General features: G+C 36.6%; 1 protein-coding gene across 2 annotated transcripts in view; it reads right to left on the bottom strand.

Moving 5' to 3' along the window:
- Nucleotides 1-19050, bottom strand: part of XIRP2 (xin actin binding repeat containing 2) — a 300619-nt gene that overhangs the window by 7054 nt on the left and 274515 nt on the right. The window contains exons 5-8 of one of the 2 annotated variants that reach the window (XM_060106698.1): nt 13006-13116; nt 12554-12626; nt 11470-11600; nt 1444-10807 (exon numbers count right to left, since the gene is read on the bottom strand). In XM_060106698.1, coding sequence (XP_059962681.1) covers nt 1444-10807; nt 11470-11600; nt 12554-12626; nt 13006-13116 — 9679 coding nt within the window. The remainder of the gene's footprint in view (nt 1-1443; nt 10808-11469; nt 11601-12553; nt 12627-13005; nt 13117-19050) is intronic. The other variant, XM_060106699.1, reaches the window with a different exon arrangement.

Here is a 19050-nt window from a genome sequence, read left to right as displayed (position 1 = left end):
CATGCTGCTGCTCGCATGTGAATGCCAGCTCCTATGAATAATAGTAGTTATATTACTAACCAGTGTTTGTATAATGGTTCAGAGCTGACACAGAACTTTCACTGGAGTATTGTTTTGATCTTCACAACAATCCTGTGAGAATAAGTAAGCTTTCATAGTAGTTATATACAAGAGCATATATGCTCAATGTTCTTTATATAAAAAAATACATACACTTTAATGCTTTGATGCTCAATTTGGGCTACTGAGAAATTGCCTTTGTTTATTTTGTTCTACTAGGAGACACACTTCTATATTTAATACCATTTTCCTTGTGTTTTTTGTTTGTAGTTATCTTAGAAACTGAGCATTTGAAATTAATTAGAGAGCTTTGCTAAATTATGCCAGAAGCAAGTACATTAAGAAATCATATTAACCTATAAATTAGACACATATGTTGCAAATATGATAGAGGCAGAATTATTAGTTTCAGCAGTTTTTATTCTTAAACTTGCTATTTCAATCTGTCCAAAAGAATGCACTACATTAATTATGTCAAGTATTTTTATTGTAAAGCCTCATTAATTGTAAAAAGCAGGATAATATAAAGAAATGAGCTGTTCTCTGATGTTAAAAATTTTGTACTAAGTTCATATGTTTTAAATCTCCCTCCTTCCAAATATAATCATATTTTAAAATTATTGTCCATGTTCATCTGTGAATGAGGCCAACTGAGCTATAATTTGGGGTTTAAAAAAGGTGAAAAAAATCATTTATAGAAAAAAAAAAAACAGTGGCAGTAGAGAAAGCTAATTCCATCCAACTCAGTAACAATAATTTATATACAAAAGGTCTAATTCCATATCTACACTTTTGTCAGAGATCCCAATCAATAAAAATCCTTAAAACACATATGAAGAGTGTAAATTGTTTCTTGGATTATTAACAGGCTGTGTTGAATTCAAGCTCAAACACCACTTAAGTCTGACAGTTAAAAATCCGTCAATAGTAGGTCAAGGAATATTATTTAATATTGTCTTCAACAAGTGGTTGAAATAATAACTTTTCATAAGAAATATTCATAATGTGCTAATGGTATACAATGATTAATAAATATATAGTTCCATATAATAGTTAATACTATCACAATAACAAATATTATTATACCTGCTGCTTTATCCAAAGCCTTATTTACGTTGACAAACACAGGTCTCAATAATCTATATAGTAGTATTTGTTACTCTCACACAGTGCTGGTGAATCATATTAAATTCCTTTGCAAAGAGAAAGTAGTAAAAGCAAGCATTGTAAAGGGAAGGATATCAACAACCAGGGAAAGCTGTTAGTTTTAGGTTATGTTGTTTAGTACTTTCCAGGTACTCTTTTATCTGCAAATCGTCTTAGTTATGGAACAGGTGCCTTTAAATGGGTTAATCTTACTTCACTCTTTGCAAGCTCATTTACCACTTATAAATGCAGATTCCTCTTGGAAGGTGGTTTTCATCTCAGTTGCAGAAGCATCTGAGGTTGCATATCCCAGGTTTTTAAAAACTCTTTCACTCTCCTGCCACGTCTGTTGAAAATTCCTCCTGAGTTCTTTAGGTGAATCAGAAACATCTAAAATATGGCCAGCGATGACATCCTCATAGGTTGGTGGGGCGTGCTTGAAGTCAAAGCCGGATCTGCCAGCTTCTGAGCCTTGTGATGAAGAGACCATCATCTTTGACCCAACAACTTGACTCTCAAATGCATCCACACCTGAGAAAACTTCACTTAGAGATCTTGTTTCAGAGCAGATGCTGGGCGGCTTAACAGGCATCGTTTCTTGCAGCTCTCTAGGATGACTGTGAGAAAAGCCGGTAAAGCTAGCGCTTTCTAAAGATGTTAATCCAAATTCCTCCTTACAAAATGTACGACTTTCTTGTTTTATATTATGGTTTGCTTCTCCATTTGCATAAACTCTTCTATTTGACTTTGCGTCAAAACCTAGGCCATCCTCAAATCCCCTGAACCATCTGTTTATTTCATTTTCATGGTCATTCATGACATTTTCAGCCATTTGAGCAGTCCGGTTGTTGGCTTCATACCTCTGCATGTGCTCTGATAGGTGAGGTTTTTCGACTTTGCGGATGATTTCGACTGCGTCAAAACTCACAGTATCTGGCACTAGGAGCTTAGTGGAATTTACTCCATCTTTGTGAACGTAAGTCGCCCTTTTCCCTACTTTCCTTTCTTCCTCTTGAGCTTCCACGGATTCTCTGAAGGAACCACTATCAGCGTGATTTACACTTATAGGTATTGTGATTGTAGGTGGAGAGTCCCTACCACGAGCCTCTATCTTAATTTGACGACGAAGTGTTGCAGGAGATGTGATGATCTCAGACCTCTTCTCTACAATGGGAACCGGGGTTATGGATGAACCTGGGATGGTCCCCCTGGATAGCTTCGCAGTGGTGTCTTTGAGTTTGACAAGCTGTTCAGAGTGACTCTTGGGTGGAGACGGGGAGGTATTTGCTCTGAGAATTCTAGATGGTTGTGACACAGGTCTTGGTGATGGTTCAGCAAAACTGTCCTTTTGAAGGGACTGGGAAAGCTCATCCTTAGCAGAGGTTTCTGTTTGCCGGGCAGTAGACTCGATTGTTATAAAAGTTGGTGATGGCGGGCGTGTTTTTAAAGAGGGAGGAGAAGCCTTGGCATCAACTAGTTTAATTTCCTGATGGGTTTTCACATGATGCTGAGCAGTTCCTTCCTGATGAGTTGCTACTTGGTGGTGCTCTGTTTTTTCTACAATTGTATTTTCTTTCCGCTCAGTGTTTTTATTATAGCTGACATCAGCATTAGACACTTTAGATAATGTTTCATTAACATTAGTAGCTTTATTTCTCTGCTTTCCTGCTTTAGAGGATATCATGGCTGTTTGAATTATATTTTCACAGGACACAAGCATATCCTCTGCCTGAGTTTTAATGTGCATTATTTCTTCTTTGATTTTTTCTATGTTATTCTCCATAGCAATGCGAACTCCATATTCTCTTTTTTCTTCACTTAGTAGCCATACTGGAATAATATTTAAGAGCATCTGAAATGTTTTAAGGCCATTTTTATTTGGCTCTGCTTCAAACTCTTTTACCCTAGACAAAATCTGTTGTAGTTCTTCACGTTTTCTCAAGAATCCCAATATATTTACAGCACATTTTCCATCTTCCTGCTGGGATTCTCTCATAGAGGAAAATAAAGATTTGTCCTGTGTAATCTCTTGCTTTGAATCTTTAGTGTTAGAAAAGACTTGTTTCTGTTGTATGCCCTTGACGCCAAGACATTTTTCTTCCTGCAGATTATTACATGCCTGGGGCAATTTTTTATGTTCACCTTGACTTTCAGAAGTCTGTATATATGCTTGCTGAAAATTCTGAGTCTGTGAATCAAGATGAGCATCAGTAACCTTTTGTTTGACTACCTTCTGGGCTGATTTATTCAAATGTTCTTGTTTTCTTTCAACTACTAGTTTTTCTTTCTTTGGACCAATCATTGGTGGTCCCTGAATTGTTTCTTCACTTCCTGGAAGTTTCCCACTCTCAGATTCTCCAAATTCTTTTTGCTTCTCATGAACTATATTGAGCTTACTTTCATGGCTTTTCTCTATGGATTCTGTAGGCAGTTTTACTGTTACTGTCTTCTCCTTCGTAGGTAACTGATAATATTTGTCAGCCACCAATTGCTTATTGCTACATTCAGTCCTTGCTTCTGTTTTCTCGGTTTCCTGGTACTGTTGTTTGGTAATGGTTTGAACATCAACTTCAGCTTGCTTTTCATGGCTTTCATAGCTGTGGTTTGTTTCATTTAACTTATGGTCTAGAGTTGGAAGCTTGATGGTTTTAACTTTGAAACTGGGGGAAACTGGTTTGCTTTGGGGCAAGTGCAACTGCTCCAGATACTTCTTCTGTTGTGTTTGCTCTGTCCTACATTCTTGGTGACTCTGTTTAATTTCACGAGCTGATTTAGATTGGCTCATGTCCCTTGAGCTCTGCAAAACTTCCTTTTTCACGGTATCTTTGTCTTCTGAGGCTGCTGGAACACGTTGGAGCCTCTTGGCAGTGAATGTCACTGCTGGTGTTGTGGAAAGCTGGTTATCGGTACACACTCCTAGTACTTGAGAAAGGCTTTGAGAGACTGGGTTGGTTTGGGTCACAGTGACCCCTGAATCCATTCCAGCTAGGGGGACCTCCTCCTTTGTTTTTTGTAACAACACTTCCTTTTTCAACTCTGATACATTTTGATTTTGGCTTTCTGTTTTGATTAGGTTGTAGCAAGAACTCTCCTGTTTTTTCTGTTTTTCAAGTTCTTCTCTTTGTTGTCTGTATTTTTCCTCAGCAATCATTAAAGGCGTCTTAAATTTTCTCATATAAGGTTTTGGACTTTGCTGTCCTGAACCTGCTGGAAATGAATGAGATTTTATGAGAGGTGCTATCAGTTTTTCCTTGTGTGGTGAAGTTTCTGGAACTGTTTGTGAGAGAGACCTTGTAGAGTCCATAGATAATTGTTTTCTTTTATCAAGACTTTTTCTAGATACGTTCTGCTTTGTCTCTATGTGTTCACTGCTACTTGCCATTATTACTCTTTTCTGATCCTTTGAGGGAGTAAGTTTACATTCTATATCTGGCGGTGAATTTTCCAATTCAACTTTTGGGGAACTATGATTCTTCTTATCCTCTATCTGCTTGGGAAATTTGGGTTTGGGGAGTGTGGGAGGTGGCAAACGTCCTCCAGATTTTCCTGTTATGATTTTAGCCTGAGAGCTTGAGGCTTCTTCTTGGGAATATCGTATGAATGCCCCACTGTGCTTTTCTTGAACAGATGAGGAAAGGAGATGTGCTGGTTTTAGAGATGGAGCTGGCGGAGGGGGAGGTGGTGGAAACATTGCTAGACATTCTCTTTCAAATTTCTCATCTTCTGGTGGTGGAGGAAGAGGGAGGCCTGGGAAATTCTCAAATTCAGCCTTTATCTTCTCTGTGGACAGTGAGGGAAGAAACGCATTTTTTTCAGGCAACATCATGAAAGGAGGTGGAGGAGGAAGAGGAAATTCAATTTCAGCTGATGAATTGGAAGGTAGAGGAGGAGGTGGAGATGGAGGTGGAAGAGGGAACTCACTTTCTTTTGCATTATTTTCAGGGTTACAGTTGATTGGATTAAAGGACATTTCCATTGCCATTTTTAAGTCTTTGGAAGTATTTGTCTTCATTAGAAAGTCCTGGCTTCTCAGATGAATATCAGTCTGCTTTTTGTCAGTTGCCTTAAATTTATTGTGGCTTTTTGGGGAGACTTTCACTTCTGTTACATTTGACATGTCTTGATCCACAGGCAAAGTCTGCCACACTGGTTGAGGGGTCACGTTCTTTTTCTTTATATCTTTATTAGAATATTGCATTTCTTGCTTTAACAGAGTCTGCTTCTGAAAGTCCTCTGAAACTTCACATGTTTCTTTAGCCATCTTGTTGACTGGACCCTGGGTTAAACTGGGCTTAGAGCTTTGTGTATCTGTTGATGTTTTAGTGTTTTTGGTATTTTTAGGACTCTTGTCAGGGAAAGCCTCAATCTTCTGGTGGTCATTCCTCAATTCACAAGTTTCAGTCTGTTGCTTTCCAATTGTTTTATCAATAGATTGGGTAAAGACAGCATCCTTCTTCTGTTCTCTCACTGTCTCTGATTCCTTGGTTTTTAGATGTTCCCTAACTGACACAGTTGAAGTCAGTTGTCCACTCACATGTTCATCTCTAAGATGTTGCTCTGTTGTGTTATCAGTCCAGATACCCATTCTGTCTCCTGATTCCAACACATTTTTAATAGCTTTGTGGTGTGAATTAGATAGCCTTCTAAGGTTTTTCTCAAGAGCATCATTGTTTTGTTCGCGATCTATGACAATCTTTACGGTGCCCTTGGGGGCTTTTGGAAGATTAACCTCAGTTCTTTCTTCTCTTAAATCCCCATGACAAGATTTGCCGATAGTTTGATTAAGAACGTCTGTTCCCCCCTGCCTCCTGGCTGCCGGCTCAAATGGTCCTGGTCTTGGCTGAAGAATGCTTTTTTTGTCCCTCTTGACAGCCACCTGATGATTCTCAGTTTTCTGCTCTTTCTCAGATCCTACCATCACAGATTGCACATCTTCTTTGATTACACTTTTTTTATTTACCTCTTTGAAAGCTCTTTGTGCTTCTTTTAGATTCCTTAATGATGCTTCAAGGTCATCTCGGATAAGCTCCTTTTTCAGGATTTCCATCCTTGTGTTTGCAGTCTTTTCAAGGCATTCAGTAGCTTTCTCTATATCCCCAGGGATGACATCAGGCTGTTTAGATTCTTTCCATTTTTGACTTGATTCCTTAAGTGACTTGAGTGTGGCCAGCATGTCACCTTTTATAATTTCTTCTGTTTTAGCCACTGTTTTCTGACTTATGGCCTGGCTCAGGGAATTTAGGGTTGACTTCAAATCACCTTTTATGATTTCTTCTTTGGGTAACTTACAAGATGTACTCTGAGGCTCTGTCAGAAAAACCTTAACTGTATTATGCACATCTCCTGGGATGATGTCAGTTTCATTAACAGTACGTTCAACCTGAGATTGCCTTTTCTTTAATAACAGTTTTGTTCCTTCTACATCGCCACCAATTATATCTTCCTCTTTTTCTTGTTTCTTAGCTGTTAGTGTTTCATTTGACCATGTCTGGAGCTGTCTGAGATAATCCAAAGCTCCAGTTTCTATGCATGTTGTAAAAAACTGAACATTTCCCCTCTCAGAGGCATCGATTTTAGCCCTTTCAGATGTTTTATTGTTTGATATGGAAGATAGCAAATTATGAATGGTACGTTTTACATCACCCCCTATTACTTCTTCACGCTTAATTGTGTCACCAGCATTTTCATGAAGAAGACAATAGATAGTCATGTGAACATCTCCTCTTTCATCTTCCTGAATCAAAATGCCTTTCTTTACAGATCCTTCCTCAGAGAACAGGTTTTTTATTGCTTGTTGGACATCACCACTCACTATCTCTTCTTTTTCAGCATGAAATTCTGTTGATCTGTTTAATAATTGAGTTTTGGTCAAATTAACGTTTCCCTTCTCTTCTTCACTAACCCAAATCTCTCTTTTCTTACAGTCTCTTTTGGAAAGTAGCTTCACCATTATACTTCTGAGATCAACCCTGAGGATTTCTTCTTTCTGTATCTCAGGAGAGGCTTGATTCAGGAGCTTGTATTTTGCCATTCGAACATCCCCAACTTCATCAGCTTCAATGATGATTCCAGGAGCCTCAATAACTTTTTGAGAGTAGAGTTCTTCTAAGGTTTCTTTAATGCTCTTGCCAATAACTTCCACCTTTTCCACCCTATTTTCAGTAAATTCATGAAGGGGTGTAGTTTCAAAGAGCCATGTAGTTGTCTTGACATCAGAAGGAGGGATTTCTTCCTTGGTGATTTTTGTGATGCTTTCATCTGCTTCCTTAATAGAATCTAAAGTTTGATTTTCAAAAAGCCATACTGCCTGCTTCACATCACCTTTCTGCATATCTTCCTGGGTGACTGTTTTGATATTTTCATATCCTGACCCTTCTCCTCTCAGCTCATCTAGAGTGTGGGTCTCAAATAGCCAAGTAGATGTTTTAACATTGCCCTTTTGTATTTCATTGACACTTACTGTTCTTACATAAGTCTTCTTATCCAAATTTTCGGACTCAAAGAATTGTTTACTTGTCTTTACATCCCCACCTTGAATACAGTCTACAGTGGGCACAATATCATGTGGTTCTTTTGCAATCTGATCCAGTGGCTGGGTTTCAAATCTGTATCTGACAGAACTAACATCTCCCTTCTGAATGTCTTCTTGTGTGACAGATTTAATAACATACACAGTCTCTGATTCATTAATGGAGTCTAATGGTTTCGTTTCAAAAAGCCACCTTGTCCCTCGTACATCTCCATGAATTACCTCTTCCTTTTTAACTGTTGTCACTTCATGATAAAACCCTTCTCCATCTTGAATTGCATAGAGTGGCTGGGTTTCAAAGAGCATTCTGTAGCTTTTTACGTCACCCTTTATTGCTTCTTCAGTCATTGCTTTCTTGGTGCTAATATAGTCAGATTCTTCTTTAATCTCATCTAAAGAAAAAGTCTCAAAAATAAAGCACCCCTTTCTTACATCTCCACCTTGTATGTCTGTCACTGTCTTAACTAATTTATCACCTTCTTGGCTTTCTTTTATCATATCAATTGGTTGGTTTTCAAAAAGCCACCTGCAATTTAAAACATTGCCTTTCTGAATATCTTCAGTCTTTAGGGTTTTGATCTTTTTCAAAACTTCCTCTGAACTGGAACTTATAGAATCTAAGGACTGACTTTCAAATTTATGCCGCAGGCTGGAGACATCCCCAGCTTGGATATCCATTTCTACGGCCTTGATTTCCTTTCCTTCTTCTCCTTTTATGCTGTCCAAATTTTCTGTCTCAAAAAGAAAGCATGCTGTACGAACATCCCCACCATGGATTTCCTCCTGTTTTACAGTTTGCAATTTGACTGTTGCTTCGGAGTCATCTTTTATGGAATCAAGTGACTGAGTTTCAAAGAGCCAAGTACAGGCTTTGACATCTCCCTTATGAATTTCTTCACTGTCAGTCATTAATGAAACTTTTTCATAAAGAGACTCCATTGGCTGGGTTTCAAAAAGCCATCTACAGGTTTTGACATCCCCTTTAATAATATCTGTAGCCTGTTCAGATTTACTTTCTACTTCTTCCATATTACTAAAATATTTAATCGAATCAAGAGGTTGGGTTTCAAACAGCCATTTAGCAGATTTCACGTTCCCAGTCTGTATTTCTTGAGCAGATATTCCTCTAATTATCTGAAATTTATGAATGCTTTCATCAAACTGGTCAATGGGTCTTGTTTCAAAAAGCCACCTACAGCTTCTTACATCCCCTCTTAGGATTTCTTCTTGCTGGACTGTCTTTACTTGATGATATTTTCCAAGGTGATCTTGAATGGCATACAATGGTGTTGTTTCAAAGAGTGATTTATTTAACTCTACAGCACCTCTTGTGACTCCTTCCACCTCTATTTTATCCGATGCATCAAATTTAATTAAGTTGTTTGATTCAAAGATACGTGTGTAATTCCTTACATCTCCTCTGTCAACTTCTTCAAGTTTCACTGTTCGTATGTACTCTTTTTTATCTTCTCTAATCTCTTCCAGAGGTTGGGTTTCAAAAATCCATTTCTGGTGCCTAACATCCCCCTTTTCTTCTTCAGAAGTAGTAATTTTTTGAAGTTTTCCAACATCAGGGCTATCTTTTAAAGCCTTTATTGGAAGTGTTTCAAATAAACGCTTAGTAGTTTGTACATCACCCCCTATTATCTCTTCAGACCTTAGAGGGTCCGCATCAGGAACTTCTTTTAGAATATCTAATGGCTGTGTTTCAAACATCCAACACTTTCTAGAGACATCTGTACCTATTACTGTTTCCTTTTCAGTGATGACCTCTTCTGACTCTTCTTTGATTTTCTCCAAAGGTTGAGTTTCAAATAACCACTTTGCCCTACTCACCCCACCTTTGACATTTTCTTCCATGGATATTCCTCTGATGACTTTAATTTCTGTTATATCCTTGTTAATTGTATCTAAGGGCTGTGTTTCAAACATCCAACGTGCTCTTCTCACATCCCCCTTTTCAACATCTTCTCTGTGAACGGTTTTAATCTCTAGCATTTGACCTGAACCATCTCTAATAACATACAATGGTTGAGTTTCAAAACATTTTATACTTCTCTTAACATTTCCCCTAATTTCTTTGAGCTCAGACCTGAGTTGCAGTAGGTGCACCTCATCTACTGAGTGAAGGTGTCTAAGTTGATCCAGATGTTGAGTTTCAAACATGTATCTCACAGTCTTGACATCCCCCCCAGTTATGTCCTTTATGGCAGTTACTATTGATTCTTCTTGATTTTGATGCATTTTATGCATTGAGTCTAATGGCTTTGTTTCAAACATCCACCGGGCTGTGCAGACATCTCCTCTGGCTAGCTCAGGAATTTTCTCAGCATTTTCTTCAGTGCCAGAAGAATGATCCCCCAGAGTATCGATGGGTTGGGTTTCAAACATCCATGTTGTATATCTCACATCACCACCAGCAATGATTTCTCGATCAGCAATGCCCTTGGAGATGTTATCTTCATCTGGAGAGCCATTGTTAATGGAATCTAATGGCTGATTCTCAAAGATCCATCTCATGGACTGCACCTCTCCCTTCAGAATTTCATCCCACTCCAAGTGTTCTCTTTCTGAGTTCAGACCTTTTTGAGAACTGTCATTCGTATTTTCAAAAACATACCGGGCTTGTTGCACATCTGCTGAAACTGAGCTCCCCAGGTTCACTTGACGAGAAACAATCTCAGAAACCTCACTGATATAATCTTTTTCTAAGTTTTTTCTTAACTCAGGATGGATGTGTTTATATAAACGGTTTAATTCATACAAATTTCTTTGCTTGGAATATAATTCTTTGGGGACTGGTGGTATTCTAGGAGGGCTGGGGAGTTCAGGGGACTGGGAAAATGCTGTCACATCTATTGGAGTTTGAAGTATATCAGGTGGGGGAGGAGGAAATTCTTCTGCCTTTTCTGAAGAAGTGGCATTAACTTGTGCCAGAGTCGAGGAAGTGGCACTGTGGTCACTGTATCTTGTGGTTGATGTTTCCTTCCTCTGGCTGGTTGAAGTGTAAGAAGTGGAAGAGGTACCCACAATTGATGATGGCTTTAAAGTCTCTTCATATTCATTTTCAATCTTTAAGGGAGAGAAAATCAAATCTTATAAAGATGAGTGTAGTGGTAGAGACTTTTTAGGCACTGCCCTTCACCTGTCCAACTGCTATGACATCTGCACTGGGAACAACAGGTGGTATACTCCATTTAGAGACCTACTTAGGAGCAACAGTCAGTATTTGTTACTATCTTACCTATAATCTATTTTCACTTTTTAGAGTTACATTCTCTATTCAAAACATCAACAACTCAGTATTTTAACTTTTACACGTAATCTTGATTATTTTTCCTCCTTTACGTAATGTGCTATGCAGAGTAATCTAGAGGGAAACAATAAAAGTCTTAAAGGACTTTTGAGGGTTGTTTTGTTTTCCTTGGAATTTTAAACAGAACAGAGTAAGTAGCTGACATTTTAAAATTGGCTTTATTACTCTAATGTTAGTTATTAAAATTTAGTGCATACATAATTTTTTCTTCCCTAATTTTCTCTAGTGAGAAAAGTTTTCGTTCTACTGCTTTTCTCATATAGAATAATATTCTTCTTATGGAACAGAATAAGCACTGGCTCTGGATATTTTTTGTTGTTGTTGAAAAACCACCTCAAACATTCAATAATTTGAAAATGTTATGTATTTACATCTGGTTTTACACTTAATATGTCTCTGTGCAGAGAAATTATCTTACCTTAATCTGCTTGGTTGGGGTTGTCTCTTTGTCAGAATAAAGGACCTTTTCCTGGGCAGACTTTTCAAATTGTTCTTTTAAAAACTTAGTTGAAACCTTTGGAATCTCTTCATCCTCAGGTGTATCTATGACTACAAACAGAAAACAACACCAGGGATATTATGTAACTAATAAACATGATGTTTGAGAAGACATAATAATGCTATGGAAAACTTCTCATAATGTAAGTTAAATAAAAATATTCAGGATATAAATGTATACATATGGCAGTATTTCATTACATAAGTTAGTATATGTCAAGAAATATAGGAGGAAAAATGGTGGTGATTATCTCTGAATGGAAAGTCATAAGTAATGAAAGTGCTGTTTATTTTAATTGTATGTATTTTCCAAATTTTCTACAAGCATGTTTTGCTGTTGTGCTCAAAAAGAATAATAAAAGTTATAAAACAAGAAAAGAACAGTAGAAGAACAGAAAAGGAAGATCTACTTCTTTAAGCAAAACTAAAATAAAACCAAATTCAGATATAGTCAAATAACGTTTGGGTCACAGTTGGCTTAAATCTACCCTTTTAGCACTTTGGGACAGCAAAACTTCTCATTCTGCTTTTATAGGCAAGACACCCTGTACCCATCTTATGCAAACTTGCACAGGTTTGCCTGTAGTCTAATCTCATATCTGTGGGTTGGAGAATTAGACTTAAACGTGCTTAACTTTGTTATTAAAAGTAACACAATCTAGATAACTTTTCTGTTCTCAGGGAGCTTGATAACATCAAGTTTTATTCTGGATCCCTGAGCAAAATGCAATTCAGAGGTGGCTGGCTTATCACCTTCTAGGCGTTTTGGATGAATACATCATAAGGCTGAAGGGCAATGAACAATTTTAGAAGCTTATTGCATCTCGTACCACAGGCAGAACCTAATTATATATAGAAATACTACTCTGTCCCCTTTGGGATCATAAGTCATAGTTACTAAATTTTTTTAGTGGGAAGGTTTGTGATTTGGAAGTCCTCCATTCAAACACAGAAACATCAATAGGAAAAAGATATATTGGGGTGAAATAATACCAGATTCTTACCTGTTTCTTGAACATATTGATGGAGTGGAGAAGCTTGATTTATTTCCTCAGTGTGTTTTTCAAGATGAGAGACCTGTGTTTAAAGATAATTTTAAATAAATAATTGTTTTTAAGAAGTCAATTATTTCAGTATTGCACACATATTCTTCATTGCACCGTGATTTTCATCCAAGACTTCAGCACACATTGATTACACTTTGGTCATTTATTTTAATGCATGGGTTCATGCTATAACAGAACAAATATGAATTGACACCTAAAGTGCACTTATATTTTTAGGGTGCCCATTTTATTTTTCAAAGAATACCAACCCCAAAGTATGGAAAGAGACACTGATGTGTATTGATATTAAATATATAAAAGGACAATAAAAGCAACTGTTTACAACAAGGTCAGAATTTCCACACAGTTCTGCAAACTGTGTGGAAAGTGTTGTTTTTCTAAATAGTTACCATTTCTGTTCCAAGCACATCAATTTTGTGTGCTTTGGAAGTTTCTTGTTCATTTCTTTCCATTTCCTGGCTGTGTCCTGCAATGTCGACCTGGCTGCTACGGATTACCTCCTGAAAATGAATGGATGAATGAATGAATGAATGAATGGACAATGCCGTAAGAAAATTCTGAAAATTTTAACTTTTATTTTATTAATGCAATTTCAGTGAGAGACGCTTCTGAAAAAAAAACTGTTTCCTCAGTATATTGTTTACTTGGCTGTTGTAACAATTACCACAAAGTTAATATCTTACAGTTCTGTAGGTCAGAAGCCCTGAATGGGTCTTACTGAGTGTTGGCAGGTGTCAGAAGGCATGCATTCCTTTCTGTAGGCTCTAGGAGAGAATCCATTCTATTGCCTCTTGCAGTTCTAGAGACTGCCCACTTTCATTGGCTCATGGCCCCCATCCTCCATCAAGTTGAACTTTTTCTCACTCTGCCACCTCTCTGATTTTCTCTTGGGATCCCCTCTTTCACTTTTAAGGACCACTGTGATTACACTGGACTAATCCAGAGTATTCAGGATTATTTCCCTGTCAAAAGGTCAGCTACTTAACAGCTCTAATTTCATCTGCAACCTTAATTCTTCTTTGCCATGTAACTTAACATATTCATGAATTCTGAGGATTAAGACATAGATAACTTCAGGAGCCTTTATTCTGCCTACTACCCTTAGAAAGCAACAAATGTTAATGAGGCAACTCATACCCAATATGACAAAGATGAATCTCAAAAAGAAAATGAAAAACCTTGATGAAAAAGAAACATATTTTGTTGTTTATAAGCCAGATTTTCATTCTACAGAAAGACATTCCCATCTTCAAGGTGGCCTTCTGGTTTGATGACACATCCAGAGTTCAATCGAAGAATATAACCATTAAATATAACCAATATAAATAGGCCATATTATGCTAGTGTGTCTCTATCTTCACACATGGCGCTACTTTTTATTTTGGTTAAGTTAGCACAGTGATCCTGGCTGAACTGGAGGGTTGAAACTCCTATTAATTTTGGTGATCCAGCCCTGCTGTTACTACAGAATGTGATCTGACACAAGTATATGATTGATTGATTGATTGATATGGTGAAGCAGCTGGTATACTGCTAAAAATCTTTTTTTAAAAAAAAATTATTTATTTATTTATTTATGGCTGTGTTGGCTCTTCGTTTCTGTGTGAGAGCTTTCTCTAGTTGCGGCAAGTGGGGGCCACTCCTCATCGCGGTGCGCGGGCCTCTCACTATCGCGGCCTCTCGTTGCAGAGCACAGGCTCCAGATGCGCAGGCTCAGTAATTGTGGCTCATGGGGCTAGTTGCTCCGCGGCATGTGGGATCTTCCCGGACCGGGGCACGAACCCGTGTCCCCTGCATTGGCAGGCAGACTCTCAACCACTGTGCCACCAGGGAAGCCCCTAAAAATCTTAACATCAAAAAATAAGGACATAGACATATGACTCTGCAAGAACACACCTATTTGAACACCTTTGAAGTTGGGATTTCACTTTACCCTTGATATCTACATGACTAACAAATACTGTTTTTGAGATGGGATTTAAAAATTTTTGTCTTAGTAGAGAATAGTCAAGTGAGCAAAGGGGTATTATTACTATTAATCAAATAGGAGCACTAACATTTTTTTTAAAAAAAACATGGAGTTAAATAGTTCTAAAGGATCAAATTCTAAAGCTTTAAACCAAGAATAAGTTTAAAGTTAACTCATGAGATCTTGACTTGTGATTTTCTTTTCTTGCTAGTGGACTTGTAGTGTCTGGCTTACCCCCAGGGGTATCTGGTATACAGGGTTAAATTTCTGATTAACCAAGTGGCAGTCAGACATTTGCTTAGAGATATACAGTATTATCTGATCTTATTACACTATCTAGGAAGGAGAATTAAGACAAAAAATTGATACCCTCCCAAAAGTCCTTCAGAGAATTGAAGCCAAAATGTAGGTTTGCACTTTAAAATGTAGATTACATTTCATTGGGTGTGTTAATTAACTAGATGGGAGGAATCCTTTCACAGTGTGTATGTCTATCAAATTATCGCTATGTACACTTTAAATATCTTATAATTTTTTTCAATTATACCTCAATAAAGCTGGAAAAAATATAAATTATATCTCATTAAATTAAAGGCCGGTGTAATCTTTTCCCAAGCAGAATGGGTTTCTAGCCCTAGTTAATGATCCACATATATCAATAGGTATTTATTAACATGCTTGACACATAGTTTATGCTAAGGAAAAGTTTACTTAATGAATGAATGAATAAAATAGCAAATTTCCATTAATAAATGAATTTCATTCAACCTTCTATTGGCCTGAGAATGTCCTAGAACCTGGGGTTAGAACAATGAACAAAATGTGTACTTTACTTTTTCAAGAGGGAGTATAGAAAATAAACAATTCATATTCTTTCCTTTAAGTTCAAAAAATCAAAATTCTATATAATAAAAAGTTTTGCATAATCAAGTTTTATTTAAGGGTATTAATAACATTAGGCTGGAGGGAACAATAACCATCATTGAAGACCACAGATAGAAAAAAATGCATGGGCACAAATAACAACTCTTTGCATAATAACTGTTTACAACTATGGCAAGTCTTTCCATCTATAGGAATATAATGGGGATATTCTATGGCTTTCTTATGACACACTGAGAAATAGGAAGTACTGATTAAACAGACAGTGAAAGAGCAAAGGACATGAGAACCTGACCAGTATCAAGATCCTTATTGAAGGGCACAATGATCATTACTATAGAATCACATCTCTGCCTAGAGGCTCAGATGACAAGCTGTGGCCCAGAGACAAGCTTATTTGACCCACTCAATGTTTTTAAAAGTTTTGAACTAATTAAAACTTACCAAAAAATCAAGATTTCTGCTTATGTTTGAAAATTTTGAAGATCTGGCAATATGCCATATTCCAACATGGCAGTGGCTTGCTGGAACAAAGTAGTGGCCACCTGTCTTACTTGGGGCATATACTTTTCAGTTGGTCACTTTTCCCATCATTCTCTAATGGAGTATTTAACACCAAGTTGACATTTTTAAAAAAACCTGCCTATCATCTTTAAATATATTTTCTTGTGGGAGATGACACAACATAAACAGTAGAAGGATACATAAATTTAGTTTAAAGTTATGTTTCTTCTTCAGCACTATGTGCTATTACTAAATACAGCTGTAATTACTACACTAGTTTGGTATGTCAGTGTCAATGCATCAATTTTACTGCCTCCTGTTTTCTGCAGTTTACATAACGTCTGTCTTAAAATATTCCAGATTTTGTTTCCATCATTTACTGTGTTTCATATTATGCAACTAGTAGAGTTGGATTTTAAATCTGACTTTCATTCTTCCCAATTGCTGGTGTCTATAGAGTGAAGGGTTAGCTAAAAGGATGGATCATCATAATGCTCAGGAAGAAGTCAAATTACACAAATAAAATGTAATAAAGAATTCCGGCCAGAATACCATATGCAAATTCACATGAAATTGGTACTTAAAAATTAAATTCAAATATAGATCGGGCTGCAAGAAGAAAAATGCAGTTTTGTTCACAGGTGGATTAACCAAAGTCAGGAATGGGGATAGTACTCACTCCCTCCTTTATATTAGATATGCTATAATCTTGGGTAAGTTACTAAATCACACTTAAACTCTTTTTTTAAATCTCATTCATCCATGAAAAGAAACACAGATGATATACGTGGTCTAATTTTGGAATCTAAAGGAGAAAATGTGGCATGATCATAAAATGTTATAATATTTGCATAGCTCACGCCAATCTGATATCAGCTCATAGATTAGTCAAGTATATTACGAAAGTCTCTCATGGATGTACACTTCTCCTATGGAGATTTCTCCAGCACAGGAAAGAGTTCACACTCTGCCTACCCAACTTGCCACTGTTATTATCATTACAGGAAAAGACATTGTACATTTCCACTGATAAAAATGCAAACTCATGCTAGCATAATGAGTAAGGAAAGAAAAGGACAGACTTTTTATGGTGACTCACTATTATTGTGACTCTTAGAAGTATACCAGTAGAAAAAAGTGTGATGAAGGACTGGCAGAAGAGTAGATGATTACTGCCTCACTGGAGTGGAAAAAACAGCTCATGTTCAATACCAGTAATTCAGCAATTTTACCCATCACTAACCTCATTCTTAATAAAACTAGGAAGGGTTATGATGTACTAATGTTATATGCATCGTTGTCAAACAGACAGAAACAATACCAAAAATGTGCTATTTATGTTAGCAAAAATGTCAGTTGATTCAAGGTTTGAAAGAATAATCAGTTCTTTCTTTTAAGTGATGGGCATAAAAATTTGTGGTTGATATATTGTGTTTGTCTAGATTTTGATATGTTTGAATTCAAACATGTTTTCTTTTTGCCCTGAATTTTCTCTTTATATTTTAAAAATTTACTTTAAAACTTTACAGTATAAAATTTGACTTCCCTAGCACTGGAGCTTCAGGTTAGGGCTTTTCCTCATTCACTATACACTTCTGAGTCTTGGCTCAAAAATTATTTTCTATTTGAAACCTTTCTATACAGAGTTCCCTATTATTGCTTCTTTTATTGTATTCCTTCTTTTATTGTATTGGTCACTGTTCCCATCACTCTCTAATAGAATATTTAACACCAAGTTGACATTTTTTAAAAAACCTGCCTATCATCTTTAAATATATTTTCTTGTGGGAGATGACACAACATAAAGAGTAGAAGGATACATAAATTTAGTTTAAAGTTATAAGTTTCTACTTCAGCACTATGTGCTATTACTAAATACAGCTGTAATTGTTACACTAGTTTGGTGTGTCAGTGTCAATGCATCAATTTTACTGCCCCCTGTTTTCTGCAGTTTACTCTATTATCTACCTATCCATTTCACATTCATTATTTGATAATACGACCCTTTCCTTTAACTGAATTCATGCATCCTCAAATCCCAATGTTCAGCTTCCTGGTAGAGAGTAGATGCCCCCCAAAATATCAAGGAGTGAATAGTAATATTATGAGCAAATAGTCAATAGTAATATCATGAGCAAATAGTCACTTTTTTCCCAGGAGTGTGAAAATTTTATAATTTAAAAATTAAAATTCTATTTTTCCCCACATAATCCTATGATTTTATTTTTTGATATTTTGGCTGACAATCTTTGACACTGAACATTTTATGATTGGTAGGTGGAGTTACTGAAGCTGATGCATATAACAATAACATGTCAATCACTGACAAAGTATATGAAGAATTCTCTTGATAACATTGCAAGTGATCAGAACATTTATGGAAGAATATGGGCAGTGCTGTGATGCGGTGAAGAGCAGCTGACATCATTAGAGGGAGGAGAAGCCTGTACCAAGAAACCAAAAAATACACGAAGGTAACAAACATGTACAAAAAGGTAACAAACACGTACAAAAAGGTAAAGAACATTGAAAAATAGGAAAATGTATTTTCAGGTGGTCTTTTTATAGAAAGACCTTCATGGTGCTAAAAAAAAAACTAGTCTGTATGTTCTTTTTTTAGTGAATTGTTATTATTCACTGAGTTTGTGAATCTGATGTATTGCCAAGAAATAGCAGTAGAAATGTGTTGAGCAGAATTACTATGACATCAAAAACTTAAGTTGAGGTATTTATGATGACAGTAAAAGACAATATTTTATCCTTATTTTTAATATCAAGGGAAAAGAAGAATCAAGGCAAATGTAAGTCGTGATTCTTCATATAACTCAATATATTTGGAAGTGAAGACTACAATTTTACTTGGTTCAGTAGTAATGCTGCCTGAAGCTATGAGTGTGTCCTAGTTGGATTGTTGGATCCTAAGAGACTGATGATACAAAACATTCAGAAAAAAAATTAAGATAGTAACTTTTTCCTTTGAAATCACTGCATCCCTAAATGTGAGTGATCGTATATAGCTTCACTTATACATTTATTTATTCAACCAATAGCTACTGAGCACCAACTATCTCTATAGCAT

The sequence above is a fragment of the Mesoplodon densirostris genome, chromosome 8 (assembly GCF_025265405.1).
Source record: "Mesoplodon densirostris isolate mMesDen1 chromosome 8, mMesDen1 primary haplotype, whole genome shotgun sequence".
Taxonomy (NCBI): Eukaryota; Metazoa; Chordata; class Mammalia; order Artiodactyla; family Ziphiidae; genus Mesoplodon; species Mesoplodon densirostris.
Note: the sequence above shows the minus strand (reverse complement) of the source record. Positions and strands in the feature narration are given on the sequence as shown.